The following is a 14,194-nucleotide window of genomic DNA, read 5'->3' on the forward strand; positions in this document are numbered from 1 at the left end:
TCATTTTCCGCATCGTAAGTCTTACTGAACTCAAGCACTTGCGGCATCTAAATGAGAACTATTGTTAACCGCCACAGAGCGAACAAGCACTTTTATTCAACAGTCTAATTTTTAATTCACCCAGACTCTATCGCACAATTTCGAACAGGGTCTTAAGTTTGGCTTTTGGACACACACACACAACCACACACAGAGAGAGACACACATACGCATTCCACAAAGGAATTGAGATGCTTGAAATGAACTTAAACTCCTTTGAAATATGTTTGGCCATGACATCGTACTGCATGGGCTGCCCGTTCGTTGCTGGGTTTTTGTTTTGAGTACCTATATCTTGGTTAGTTGAGTTGCTGGCAATTTCTGTTGATTGGCTGCAGCACCCAAAACGATGAGCCTCAAAAGTATCTCCTTTTGTGCATGCCTTCGGATGTGTGTGCAGCTGAAACAAACTAGATTTTTCTCTTTTCCCTCTCTCTTTATTTCTCTTTCTCCCTTGTGCAGGATTCAATTTAATGGCCTGTTCTCGCTTGACTGCTATGACCCAGGCTGTCATCTATGAAACGCTCCAGGTCAACGATGATTGCCTGTGGTCACACTGAGTGGCACACAACATTTTGGTCCACATGCCAATTGGCCGACTCACTGATTACAGTTCGCTCTACCTTGATCCCAATCCGTTCGTTATTTATTTACAAATAAATTGGTAAACTCTTGTGACAAAAACTTAAATTCTCCCAGCTATTATCGGCTTGTGCTCCACACAGTTTACAGAGAAAGTTGTATAAACTTTGCATGTAAAATACTTAGAGGCAATTAACAGATGAAAAACTTTCGTCATCCCAAATAGATTACAAATCGCTCTAATATGTTAATAGACTCCCGAATGAAGCCATAATTAAGCTTATTCTCTCACTAGGCAGATTGCTTGGTAAATCAATATATTCATTTGTTAAAAACTTTCTGCTATCGAAACGCAGATCCTCGAGCATATGGCGGGAGGAAATTAGCTTTAAATGGGGCGTCTTTGGGCATTTATAGAATTCCGAAACCCTTTTCTGGCCATTAAAGGCAAAAGGCTAGGGCAAACGAAGCGTTAACAGCTGCCAAAGCTTTAAGCCTAATTTGGCCGTGGATATACAGTGGTGCGCATAAATAAATCACCCACAAGTTGACCCTTTGATCTAAAAGCAGATGTCTGCCTGCAAAATGGCTGAAAAATTCCACAGAACCCCACGCCAGCTGCCTGATGAGCCGAACTCTTTGACTGCCCGATGACCCCGCCTGTCGTGCGCATATCCCACGGCACGGCTGGGCACGCACCAATCGTTTTGTTGCTGAGTTGAACTTTAAACATTTGTGCCAAATAAATGTTGCCATATATCCTTGTCTAGCCGCTGCACAGGACTTGCAAAGGGTACAGCAGCGTATTGGAATTTAGATTATGGCATCAGCCTTTGCGTTCACAAAGAGAAAATGTTTCAATAGCGTCCACATTGATAGCAAATATTGCACTCAGAATATCAAAGTTTGAGCGCACTGCAATACATGAAAAATACTAAAATAGTTTCACTAAGCTTTATGTTTCAGCATTATTATTTTTGCTTGATTTATTTTTCTATCCACTCTTCTTCTACTAAGACTTTCTAAGACTATCTAAGCTACTTGACGTCGAATTATATTTGTGGGTCGTCTTTAAACAACTCAACTTGAGTTCGATTTATGGCAATAAATGTATTGAGATTCTTTTCCTTTGATACATTCAATAAGACGGCTCATCTAAAGTTGGCCACACGCCTTGCATTATATATACAGAGTAAGCATATTATATCTGTTTGGAGTAGCACTTGGACAAGAGTTCATTAATCTCTGGAAAATAGCTTACGTACACGAGAAGCACTGTTTGTTGACTTAGCTGGGAGCCAATTAGTTGGATCCAGCAACGGAATAATTTTGATAAGTGCACTTCTTCAATTAAGTCTCCCAAACAGCGCACAGATTCTTGAACTCTGTTGCTGACATTATATGTATCGATAGTAAGGACCTATAACGACAACGCAGTCGAAATGTCAAACAGTGTTCGGAGAACCTTGAACAATAGACCAAGATTCTCTGGTATCAAAGTTTTCGCACACGTAATGAAGTTTTGAGCAGCATCTGTTGACGTTCCCAACATTTTCGACTCAAAGCAAGTGAACGAACTGTCCCCCAGCATGGGAAAAGGCAAAAAGTCGAGCAGGGAACGTCTGCTCCATTGACTTTGGCAAAAGATGACTTCAGCACTGTTACAAGGCGATATTCATTTGAATCACTTCGAGTGTGGGGTCCACCCATTGTGCTTCGGAAAAGTCCCAAGTTGCCAAAGCCGCAGACAATTCACAACTGGCAATCGAATTGAAAGACTTCGACTCACTCATTAGCAAGATATGAAATGTGGAATGGGAATGCTTTAGCCCAGGCTGTAGGCGGCAAGTACATTGGTCTGGTGGCCATGTGCATGTACCGCAAATCAGACTAGAAAAATAAAATGTTACTCTTACATGCAGTTAATCAAGGCGACCTTTCCATCAAATGCGAAAATGAAAATAATTGAAGGGAAAATCAATTGCAAACAAATCGTACTCGAGAATCGAAGCGTGCGTCGATAAATGAACGAAGTAAGATTGATTTCACATCTAGTTCTTTGAAAATAAACGACTTTTATTTCTGAGAAATGTATAAATATACATGTTCACAAAAGGTTTTGTTTTGAAATGTTTACAAAGGGCAGCACTGGGCGGGGCAGACTTTATAAAGCAGTATCAACAGTGGAGTGTGAGTAGTCCTAGCCGTTTGCTTGGTTATGTGGCTTGTCTATATGTATGTACGTATGAGTCAACCTCGAAGTTATATTATAAAATGGGCTTAATTTATGGTTGCATAAAAGCAGTGAAATCTAATATATATAATTGCAAATAAAGTTGGTAGCAAGCTTTGCTTATTTAGTCAATAACAGAAGGTATTAATATTCGATATTCTTTTCTGTTATCTTTCAGATGCAGTAAATACATGTATATAAAATATCAAAATATATTTTATAATATGAAATTCTCCTAGACTTAAGTTTACCTTACAGAAAATCACCTATGGCCAATGCTTTCTGTGTAGCCGAGTAGGCTTTAATAAGATTAATCACACATATTAAATAAATTAAATGTGCTCACTACCAAATTTGCATTCCATATGCGCATTTGCATTCTATATGGAATGGGAAATGAAAATTGCAAACTGTGAAAACGCCTAGTCGAGTGTGTAAGAAGCTTTAAATAACTTCACTTAAGCAGAACTACTTTGACGATTAAGTCTCAGTGGTAGTTGTCGATAATCAATATTTACGGAGCAGAGGCAAGTGTTGGTGTATATTTACATTGGCAAAGCCAATCCTGTTGCTCTGCAATTGTCTGGCAGCGCAATTATGCGGTTTAATTTATATGTGCTCCACATGCACAGTGCAAACATTCAGTATTAATGTGCATAAATATTGGCAATACCCAAAGCGGATAATAATTGTTCACAACTTTAGCCAGGCAGAACAATGGCATCATGTGGCTATTTGAAAGGAAGTCCATGGGAATAAAGCCATGGCAGCAATTCACGAAAGTCGCCAAAATATGGGAGCCAATACGTCGACACAGTTTCCAATGTAGATGGCTTACGTCTGTTTTTTGTTAGTGTCATCTGCCTTGCTTTATTATATTTAATTGCTCATACGCACTGTTGTGTGTTCAGCTTTAGCTTTTGTTGCTTTGGCGCCCTGCCGCTCTGCCGCTCTGCTGCCCTGGCTTCGGGATGCTGGCCAAAAATGCTGACAATGAAGCCGTCCCTTGTTTCGGTTCGAGTCGTTGCTAAGTCTAGCTGCCGAGCTGTAGGACAGAGCCAATGGACGCTCTCTCATGCATTGCGCTTTGTTGGATTTTGCTCTTCGCCATCTGGTAGCTACTCGAGGTGCATGTGTGTGTGAGTGGTATATATATGTGTTTGTGTGAGCTTATTTATTCTCCCCTGTTGTTTGCTTTAATTACGACTGCTCGCATACACTCAACCGGCTACGGTTCATGGTCTGAATTATATGTTTGATAAATTGCTGCTGCAGCAAATCATCGTCAACTCCCTGGCTAGGATATCATTTTAGCCTTATCAATGCAGCAAATTTGTGTTTTCACTTTACTAGTTGTCGTAGCGACATATGTGTTTATATCCTCTTTGTTTTTTATTTGGTTCATTTTACGGAAAAATACAGCAAAATTAGCCAAAGTGAAAGCAGAAAATCTCTAGTGACTATGATTAATTAAATACAGTTTCATCTGCGACTCATTAAAGTTTATCCTGACTGACCAAAAGTATACCATATATTACTATAAATAGAAACTTTCTTAAGCTACACTAAGCCAAATTTTAGACAATTCAACAATATGATATTAACTTTTATTTAACTACGTTGAGTGCCTGGCCCAGGAGCATTCATTAAATATTTCCATTGTTTCAGGTTTGGCGTGGGAAGTGCGCTGCGAGGTAGATTAATATTGTCTTAATGGAGAACACGCGTAAATATCTAAACGTAGCCAGTCTTTGTTCCGGCCATGAGGCAGAGCGAAAGCGAAGGTCCTTTAATTGCCACAGCGCATAGACATTTCCAACTACTTTCCCATAAGGCTGGCTTAGTTATAAAGGAAATGTTCCACTTGCAAATTATGCAAGGTATGAAAAGCAACGCAACTGCCAGCCGACAGCCGGGAAAGGCGCGTTTACGGAATAGTTACTTAAATTGGTATGTCTGCCGCTCAACACCACCAGCTCTGTGTGTGTGTGTGTGTGTGTGTGTGTGTGTGTGTGTCGTGGAGCAGGTGTAGTTGGCTATAAACTGGCCACGACTAGAGCGCCACTTCTAGTTGCTTGGCAATGAATTAATTATGCTGTGCTTGGCCACGCTTGTTTAAAGTTAATTGCTTTTTCAAAATGCATGAACCGCCTTCCCACAAGCCATGAACTAGAAATATTATTTCACGTAATTGGAGAGATTTTCTGAAGGTGTGTAAGCTGCAACTGTATGTGTTACTATTGTATGCATGTTGTGCTTCGCTTTCAAAACATATACGAAATGTATGAAAAATGCTAAGCTCTTCAATACCTCAACTCGGGTTTGCTTCAGCTGCGAGTACACAAAAGAGTTGCCCAAATTTAGAAATATATTGCTATGCATCATCAAAGCTAACAATTTTGCAATCAATAATGCTGATTCGACTATAAATTTAGCAGCCTGTAACAATTCAGCACACAACTTCGAGACTTTTGATGAACTGCCCGCACTGATGTGTTTATGCAAGTATATTTAGCAATTTATTGGCTGTCTGTCAAGCTCAATATTTGCGAAAATGTATTGACCAAATTCGATCAAGGGATGAACCTTACTGTTAAAGTGAGGATATTCAATTTAAGCATCCCACAATATCCGGGCCCTTGGTACCACGCCCAGGTAAACATGGAAATGGAGGCGGCTCGGTGGCACAGCTGCGTCTGCCGTGAGCTGCGCCATTATCCTCTAATAAATATTGATTTCAGGGTAATAAAAAGAACATGACAGAAGCTAACAGCATCCTCGATGGCATTAACGGTCCTGTCGTTCATCGGTCACAGCGAGTGTCCTCGAGCATCCTCATCCTGTGAGGCGAATACAACATCAACCAAAATTTATGGATTAAACAAACGTTCGCTGATACACCCAACAGACACACTCACACATACAGAGAGGGAAGAGAAATACATTTCTACATGTATTTGTGTGTAAACATATAAATTTATATATATATATTTATATATATTTGTATCCGATTTACAATATAAATCGATGTAAATTATTTGCAACAAAGCTGGAAATTATTCAAAATTAAATATAACTACCTTGCTCAAATTATGCAAATTTTTTCTCATTTTCAGCTTGCAGTTCACCTTTTAGCTGTTGTCCCTCGTATTGCTAGTCATTTTTCTACACGTGCCAGGTTACCCTCGAGCAGGATACAGAAGTGAAAGCAGTGAGGATTTCGTGCAGATGTATTCGAAAGCTGAAAGCTGAAACGGAATGCCGCCTCATGGAGATAAATATGGAAATGTCATGTTTACAAGTTCTGGCAATAAAAGCCACCCATGAAGCTTATAAAATGCAAATGATTCCCCCTCTTAAATTTCCTCTTTGCCAACTGCCATAATGTCGGTGCCAGCTAAGAGCACGAATTCCCGAAAGGAAAAAGAGAAAATTACCTTTTCCATAGATTCGTTGCTCAAGCCGGCTTTTGCTCTCTTCCGTCTAGCCCGGACAAGGCTTAGTCCAGCACTGTAAATTCGCAGAAAGTACCATAAAATAGTTAGACATCCACAATAAATTATTTTGTTAATTAAATTTAATTCAAAATTATTATTAATTGTATCAAAAATTAGTAATTACCATTTGTTTTTTTTTTTTTTTTTTTTTTTTTTTTTACTTTGAAGAGCTTAAACGTCAGTCAAATATTATTTATACATTACTTTATAATAGAAATAAAATATCTTGTAAAAATCGATGCCATTTAATAAATATCTTCGGGCTTAAATTTATAAAACTCAACTCCTGAAGGATTAATTCGTATAGTGAATTGGTCTTTCGGCTTGAATAGCCCCACCTTCCGTTTCCTATCAAACAAGTCCTGAAACAGATTTTAAAATCAATTATAAATAAATTAAAATATAATAAATAAATAAATATAAATGGTAAGTCGACTCTACTTACATAAGCTGTATAGCCCATTTGGTTCTTGAGCCCCAAATTTTGTAAAATAATTCGAAATGTTTGTGGGCACAGGGGGCATTCATGGTAGTCCCCAATGTTGGCAAAAACCACAGCAAATGAACGTGCTCCAATGTTGTTGGTCGGCATGACGGGGCGCAGCCAGACCTAATTATGCCAGCTATTTCAAATAAGCCAATTGCATATAAATCTGAAAATCAAAATACCTGTATATTGCCAGACATCAGTACGCAGTGGCCAGGTATGCCGAGTGGATCCTGATCGACCTCGATTATATCGCTGCGGAATGTGGTTTTAAATGTACTCGATAATTGAAATGTTTTCATTAAAAGAATACAAACCGATTTTGCAGTAATGCCCTGATTTCAGGTCGAACTGACTGCAAGTCATTCGACATGATGAGCGGAGCTGCGAGCACCGCCCACATGGCCAATTGCAACCGACTCGCATCATAGCTGAGGTGATAGTTTCCCAGCACTAGCTAATGGAATATCAAATTGAATTTTTTATATACATAGAACATATATATATGCATGGTATACTACCCACCATATCTGGGTCATTCCAACTGCCAGGAGCGGCATGTTTGGTCAAATTATCCTGCCTCTTGAAGTAGTTGAATATGATTTTAGCAATGGATTCGGTGGAGTCTCTAATATCATCAGCGAAGCGCCACAAGTTACAATGTTTTTTTATCAATTCAAAGTTGGGCTACAAATATAAATTATTCTACCTATAAAAAAAATTCTTTGTAAAAAGTTGGAGGCAACGAACGTGATTTTGGTAGTATGGCCAGCTACAGGAGTAGACCATGGGTCGACCGGTCTTATTCAATGCCTGGCCAAAGGCCGGATAGGCCGTGTTAAGGTCAATACCGTTGACATAGCAGCCGTCCAACTTGACATAGTCCACGCTCCAATTGGCAAAGGTTTTGGCATCAATTGAATAGTGCCCGTGCGCCCCGGGACCTAAATGCATACAAGTTCTCTTTCCGATATCGTGATACAGGCCAAACTTCAAACTTTTGTTGTGTATCTGACAAGCAGGGGAGGGAATAGAAAATCATGTTGTTATTAATAATTGACTTACGTATGCTGATAGGTGGTTCATGCCACTGGGGAATCGTTCTCGGTCGGCCATCAGCTCGGCTGTGATTGCGTTGCGCTCCTTTTCCATCCAACAATCATCGATTATTAAATATTTATAGCCAGCCGCCGCATACCCCTCCGATACCAGAAGGTCAGCCGTACGCATAAAGAGCCGCTCACTATACACGAAGAGCATGCCAAAAAAAAAAAAAAAAAAAAAAAAATACAAGACATAAAAATGACAGGTTTATCCAGCAGCTTGGCATTTTCACCTGATGCAATCCCTGGGGAACTTTACGCAGTCAGTCACACAGCGGAACCTCTCGAACGGCATCCAGCCCATTGGCGGCGTTCTGGCCAGGCCATTATCCAGTCCGGCAACGCTTGTCAGTGTTAGAGCCAGACCTCCAATCGCCAGCAGCAGCACGTAGAGACCTTCTCTTCGCATTCTCGGTGAGGCTTTGCAATAAGATAACTGAACTTGGCCCGATTGCACAACTTAGCTACACTTCCGCAACTAATTAAAATTTCTTGCATGAGCTCTTTAAATATGCCGTAGCAAACTTTGTGGCTCGCGAGCTACTCAATAAATATTGCTCTATATCATTTTCAGAGTGCTTGCTCTCTTGATTTTCCAGCCTGCTTTGCTGATGAGCACATGCAACGAAATTGAGATTCAGTCAACCATGTTTCATTGGGGTGGCCAAGTCTCTACTTAATTCTGAAATTATCTGTCAATATTTGTATTTGGTTTTTCCAGTCGTCGCAGCTATAAATATGTATAAATGAAAAATTGTAATTGCTGGAGTTAATAACTAGTTGCAAACCAATAGAGCTTAGCTAGTTCCTTGGCCAGTGCCAAGTCTCGCTAAAGTTTATTCTGGAGCGCGCCTGAAGGCTTCAAAGTTCTGAGTGCAGCTCTTGGAATAATTTAACAGGCGAGCGCCTGTTTGAAGCTACGCGGCGCTACGTGGCCTCTTAAGTTCTGCCTCGCTCCATTAGGGTGTGTTGGTGTTTGCCCATAATTTGGAAGTGTTGGATGCGCTCTCCCTGAAACTCGAGGAGCACTCGACTTTACAAGCTGGAGCCGCCAAACGGAGCAGGCGAAACCCTCTCAATGAGTGCTGAATGAAAAGGCTTAAAGGTAATATTAACAAAATTAATACAATTAGCATTGCGCAAATGAAGGCGAGCAAACTTTGTATAAAACAAAAGAAAAACATAATGTTAACTTTTGCCGAACTTCCTGACTATGAAACTCGGGAGCTATTTGTGCTCATAGGGCTGCATAGTGCATTCTGCAGCACGACTATTTCAGGCAGTGCATCAAGTGCCGTCGGCTGTCGACCTACACATGTATCTCACAAAATGCGAACTAGCGGATGCTGGAGAAGGGGCGGGCAATAGCTAAATTGTGCTCAGGAGAAGTAAATAAACAAACGGCCAGCACGTTATGCCAATTAAAGGGATCCCTTAGTGGACTTGAATGTTAATGCTAAATTTATGTAAATTAAATGATTTGTAATATGCTGCGACTACTCCACGGAAATGCAGATGCTGCCTGCCAGCCTGCCTGTTGGCCTGCTTGGCTGCCTGCTGTTGACATCCTGGCCCCGGCGCTGGCACGCCCCTTGCCGCATAGCTCACTTGCCGGCTAATTAGTTAGAAGGAAGTTCGCTTGTTGGTTTAACTTTGCTTCATGCGACTGGGCGCCTTTGTTACCCCATTTGAGCAATTTCAAATTGGCCGAGTGCGCAAACTGCACGCGGAGAAGTGGAATATATGTACATACACACACACATATATATGTATGTGTGTATTTTATATATATACAAAAGTATGTATGTATTATGTTTGTCTGTAGCGCAGCAGCCGTCGCATCTGATGTTCCGTTGTGCTCTCTGAATCTTGGCCAACTAATTAATTTGTACTTTAGCCCCTTTTCCCCTCGACTGGTGTTGGCAGACACGCAAGCGAAAGGAAAGCTCCGAGCTCGCGACCTCAAACCGCATCTGCACGTGTGCGCTGCTGTATTGTGTAGTTTTCTCAGTTAATGCCTCAAATATGTTAACAAGATACTTTACAATATGCCATAAAAAACGACAAGTAGGGGCCGGTATACAAACTCGGAGCAGTCAGCGGATTTCTGAGTTTTGTTTACATAGGCCTTACCCAATAGCAGCGGCAGCAGTGGCAGCAGCGGAAGCCTTGCTCTAACCCACCTACATCAAAGGTTACTTTTCGGCAACGAAATGGCTGACAATACACATGCTGCAGCCCTCCACTCGCTCACACACACACACACACACTCACAGGAGAGACACTCAGGACCCCTGATGAGTGAGTGCGTGCCTACTCAAATGTGTTGTAAAATTATGCATTAGTTTTATGTCGTTCTGTGGCATATTAAAATCTCCTTAATTACGAAATGTAATCAACAAAGGTTCACTGCACGCTTTTCCTTCTTGGCTTTGGCTTTTGGCTGAAAACGGTTTCAGTGATCCGCAATGCTCTGTGCATGTGTTCTTGCCGTTGTTTACATTTTTTGTTAGCCACATTGTTGTTTCTGGCTCGGTCCATGTACGTGACAGTCGCCAAAGGCAGGAAAAGTCTTAGTAAACGAAATCCTAGTCCCACATATTTTCACTTCCCCCAAATGTTTGTTTTTCTGTCCCAAAATATATGTGGGACATACAGAGGCGAGTACAAAAAATACACATCCATTAAAGGGCTGTGTACCCAGGACATAGACATGTATGTACGCCTATGATTATGTAACTCGTAGCATTATATCAAATGAATGCTCCTCATATTTGCCATGTATTTCTATAAAATAAAGAACCCGATTTGGTATTTTTTATCCTGAACAAATGTTGGTTATATAACACATATGCAAAATTTACTGGGAGAGTGCATCGCTTCACTTTTTTTCGAAATAAAAAAGTCAAGTAAAGAAATGAGAATCTCTACAATTTTTAAATACTCAAAATATATTAACTACCAGGGACTGCAAATATTGAATCGAGAAATAATGGATACACTCATCTATAAAGCTATCAATTTCTTTTTAATGAATGGTAAATATTTCTTAAATACATTTATTATTATTCCTCGTTGATGACACAGCTGTAGACTTCAGTGAATATGATAATAAAAATATCAAAAGCATTGAGAAAGTATATCAATATGGCTTCTTTGTATAATTAGTATTCATAAAAAAAAGATTGAATAAACGGCTAAAGCTCTTAATTGTGATATAACTGTACAGCCATAATCAGCACTAATTACAGTTGCATTTCCAACTAAATTTGCATGATATTTAAATAGCAATAAAAAAGTGAAAAGCAAACATTCAATCATTGATTGATAATTACTTGTTATTGACTCGTTTCCCCCTCCCACGCTCTCACTCTCTCTCTCTCTCGTTCTCTCTCTCTCTCTCACTCTTTCTCTCACTTTTCGTCTATCTCTCTATATGTGTCTCTTTCTGAATCCATGCCGTTCCTCGGTCATATGCATAGGTTTGAATACGAGATGAGTTTTATGTGGAATCAGGCAGCAGGAAAGACAGGATGAGAGGAGAAGAGCAGTCCATCCATAAATTAGCCCATTCACTAGCTAACGGCAATGTCGTGCAATCGTCCTCGTTTATGGCACTTTAATTGCCTCGAATTGTCTGGGCTAAGTACATTTTGGTGTTATCAGCGCCATTAATAAGCAGCACAATATGCCGCCTTCGACTCGCTCTGCATTCATAAAAAATATTATAATATTTACTATATACACATAGACAAATATATGGGTATATGTATATGTATAAATTGAGCTGAATGAAGTCAACGCTAAAAAGTGCATTATTTATACAATTATGCGCGAAGATAATACCTCTTTTATGATGGCAAGTGCTTGGGGTTGAGCACGAACGGGTGCAGCCCATTCATGGGATACGCCTAGCGTACTTGGGGGCGGTGCACAGGTGGATGGGCTGGCATTGAGGCGTAACGCTTGCCTGTTGGCTGTTGGCAGTTGGTAGTTGGCAGCAACAAAAGCCTATTATTCTGCACGTAATAAACATAAAGTTGGCGCAATTTGTAACATAAATTTAAAGGGCTAACGTAAATCTTAGCGGCAATTATGTGTTTGGCGAACACGGCGTATACGCAACGCAGCGCTGTCCGGGTTCATAACTCATGCTCTTCATTTCCAGGCAGCCAGCTCGTGCAGGGCCTCGCCGGGCCCGACCCTATCACAAACACAAATGCCAGCAACAACAATAATAATACAGAAGGCGATGCCAGCGAAAGGAATTCAAATAGCCATAATTTATCACGTTGAGATTGCAGCTTCGCTACGCACGCAGACGAGCTGCAGATGAGTCTCAGCGTTTGTATTCTAGCTGTAGGTCGCCGGCGGGGTTCAGGTTCGGCTGCGTGCTTGTATTCGGCTGTGGGTGGAATCCAACCTTTTTAAAACGCGAAAGGATTAGTCCGCCCAACTAGTTAACGGGGATAGCGGGGGTATGGCTGCCGGTGCCAAAGGCGGGGCGCAAAACGCAATTAGGCATGCGACAAGACCGCGGCCCTGTCCGAGGGCGTGGGCGATGGTGTGGGCGTGGAGCTGGCCTTGGTGCTCCACCTCCGTGTTCATTCCGTCCGTTCTTGGGCTATATTGGGATTTATGATATTCTTCTTAATCAGATTTATCTTAATGTCTGCGATAAAGGTAAAATAAATCGCGGAGATTTATTAGCGCTAATTTCGCTTAATGCGCAGGTGACTACAAGCGGCCATTGAAGAAAAGGGACATTCGCAAAGGACACAAACGGAAATATCTGTTTACCATGCCCAAACACTTGACCTATTTAATGTGTTGGGAGCAAGTGCATAGTTCCAGCATTCTGAACTTTGTCAAAACTAAAACGATTTATCAACGTGGGGAAATTTTGACCACATGATTGATTGCAGTCAAATGGGCGGAAACTATTGATTGAAACTGTTCGTTTCTGTTCACTCAGTTGACTTCAATCTCATTTTAGGAAAAAATATATATATTTATATAAGATTATTGGAGACATGATTTGCCGATTAAGTTGATGAATGGAAATTAATGAACGACTATAGTTTGTATGTAACAAGACTTATGAAAATGGATAGCTTATCTCATAAATTTATTATTTGATAATTCCTTTCCCTGCGATTCTCATGACAATATATGTCGGACTGTACCTTATTCTACTCAAGTGCTCTATAGCTCTATCATTTTCTTTTTCATCTCTATTTTACTAAGTGAAGTACATACATGTATTCATCAGCCTTTTTTTTTTTTTTAGATGATAGGTATTACAAATATTTAACTAAATATATATTTACGTGCATATATTTACTTAATAAACAATCGGTTTATCTTCTAATTCGATTATAGACGTATGCGCTGGCAGCAGCAAACAATGCAAAGAACAATCGCTTTCAACAAACTCAAATGCCGAAGCGTTTAGAGCAGAGGGCGTTGAATGAAAGAAATCCGCCCACGGCGGGAACAGTTCCCATTGCTCGACATGAAGCGTTGACAGTCAGAGCATCGCAGGAAGTGTTCGCAGGCAGCATCAGCATCAGCTCCAGCTTCAGCCTCGCCGTCTGCATCAGCATCAGCATCACGCAGAACAACAGCAACAGGAGAGCAAACTTAGCAACTTGAGAGCAATTTCGAACAAATAACATTCGCAAAAATATGAAGCGACCATGCAGCAGGGGCCAGGCCGAGCGGCTAGTGGCTACGGCGCACTCTAATCCCCGAGCGGGGCAATAAAAGGCATCTCGCAAACTTTGGCTTTGGCCCTAGTTCATATTTTATTTAGCCGCTGTATCCGGCCAAAAGTTTGCCTGTGTGTTCTTGTGTCCTGGACGCCAGCTGGAAATACTTGGAATTTGTCTTGGCGCGCTTATTTTAATTTTTTTCTTTCTTTTTTTCATCCCTCACCATTTTTTTTTTTTTTTTTTTTTTTTTTGTGCGTCAGGCGGCAATTTTGCATAGCTGTTGTGGCCCGACGGCGACTGCTCTAATTTAAGTGTAGCTGGCTTCCCTTTGCTGCGTTTCTAGTGTCATAAAAACGAATAAACTGAGACAGAAACCGAAATAGCAGAAAATGCAAATCATTGTCCTGCGTCTCAGCGTTCCGCCTGTCCACGGGCAGGAGTACGCGCAAAAAGCATCGCAGACAGGTCCGTTCGACGGAGTTGCTCCAGTGCTGCCTTCATTGTTGCCATCCTTAAGAACAATTGTCTTGTGGTTTCAG

The 14,194-nt window shown here is 40.8% G+C and overlaps 1 protein-coding gene and 1 long non-coding RNA gene across 5 annotated transcripts; one reads left to right on the forward strand and one right to left on the reverse strand.

Moving 5' to 3' along the window:
• Window positions 1-6,573: 6,573 nt before the first annotated feature.
• On the reverse strand, window positions 6,574-8,534 carry LOC6573102 (alpha-galactosidase A). 3 transcript variants are annotated; one of them, XM_001999157.4, is made up of 8 exons: window positions 8,175-8,534; window positions 7,904-8,081; window positions 7,589-7,849; window positions 7,364-7,525; window positions 7,156-7,295; window positions 7,021-7,093; window positions 6,797-6,961; window positions 6,574-6,713 (listed from the first exon to the last, which is right to left on the reverse strand). In XM_001999157.4, exons 1-8 carry the CDS (start codon window positions 8,348-8,350, stop codon window positions 6,597-6,599), a joined length of 1,272 nt encoding a protein of 423 aa, XP_001999193.1. In that variant the 5' UTR covers window positions 8,351-8,534; the 3' UTR covers window positions 6,574-6,596. The 3 variants fall into 3 exon arrangements, 2 of the variants coding, with proteins under 2 accessions (XP_001999193.1, XP_032583861.1); XM_032727970.2 differs by lacking the exon at window positions 6,574-6,713 and having other exon boundaries at window positions 6,885-6,974; XR_004363738.2 differs by lacking the exon at window positions 6,574-6,713 and having other exon boundaries at window positions 6,943-6,961; window positions 7,156-7,291.
• Window positions 8,535-8,638: 104 nt separating this feature from the next.
• LOC122756835 lies at window positions 8,639-13,722 on the forward strand. Of its 2 annotated transcripts, none has more exons than XR_006356679.1 (2): window positions 8,639-9,046; window positions 13,324-13,722. It is a non-coding gene; the product is annotated as an uncharacterized LOC122756835 (long non-coding RNA). The 2 variants fall into 2 exon arrangements; XR_006356678.1 differs by lacking the exon at window positions 13,324-13,722 and adding an exon at window positions 9,185-9,431.
• The last annotated feature ends 472 nt before the right edge of the window (window positions 13,723-14,194 follow it).

The sequence above is a fragment of the Drosophila mojavensis genome, unplaced genomic scaffold, assembly GCF_018153725.1.
Source record: "Drosophila mojavensis isolate 15081-1352.22 unplaced genomic scaffold, ASM1815372v1 contig_16, whole genome shotgun sequence".
Lineage (NCBI taxonomy): Eukaryota > Metazoa > Arthropoda > Insecta > Diptera > Drosophilidae > Drosophila > Drosophila mojavensis.

Coding starts and splice junctions, on each gene's coding strand:
- LOC6573102 (XM_001999157.4), bottom strand. CDS start 8,350: ATGCGAAGAGAAGGTCTCTACGTGCTGCTGCTGGCGATTGGAGGTCTG. Junction 7,526..7,588: donor GGCCATACTACCAAAATCAC/GTTCGTTGCCTC, acceptor TTATATTTGTAG/CCCAACTTTGAATTGATAAA. Junction 6,962..7,020: donor TGATGTCTGGCAATATACAG/GTATTTTGATTT, acceptor TGGCATAATTAG/GTCTGGCTGCGCCCCGTCAT.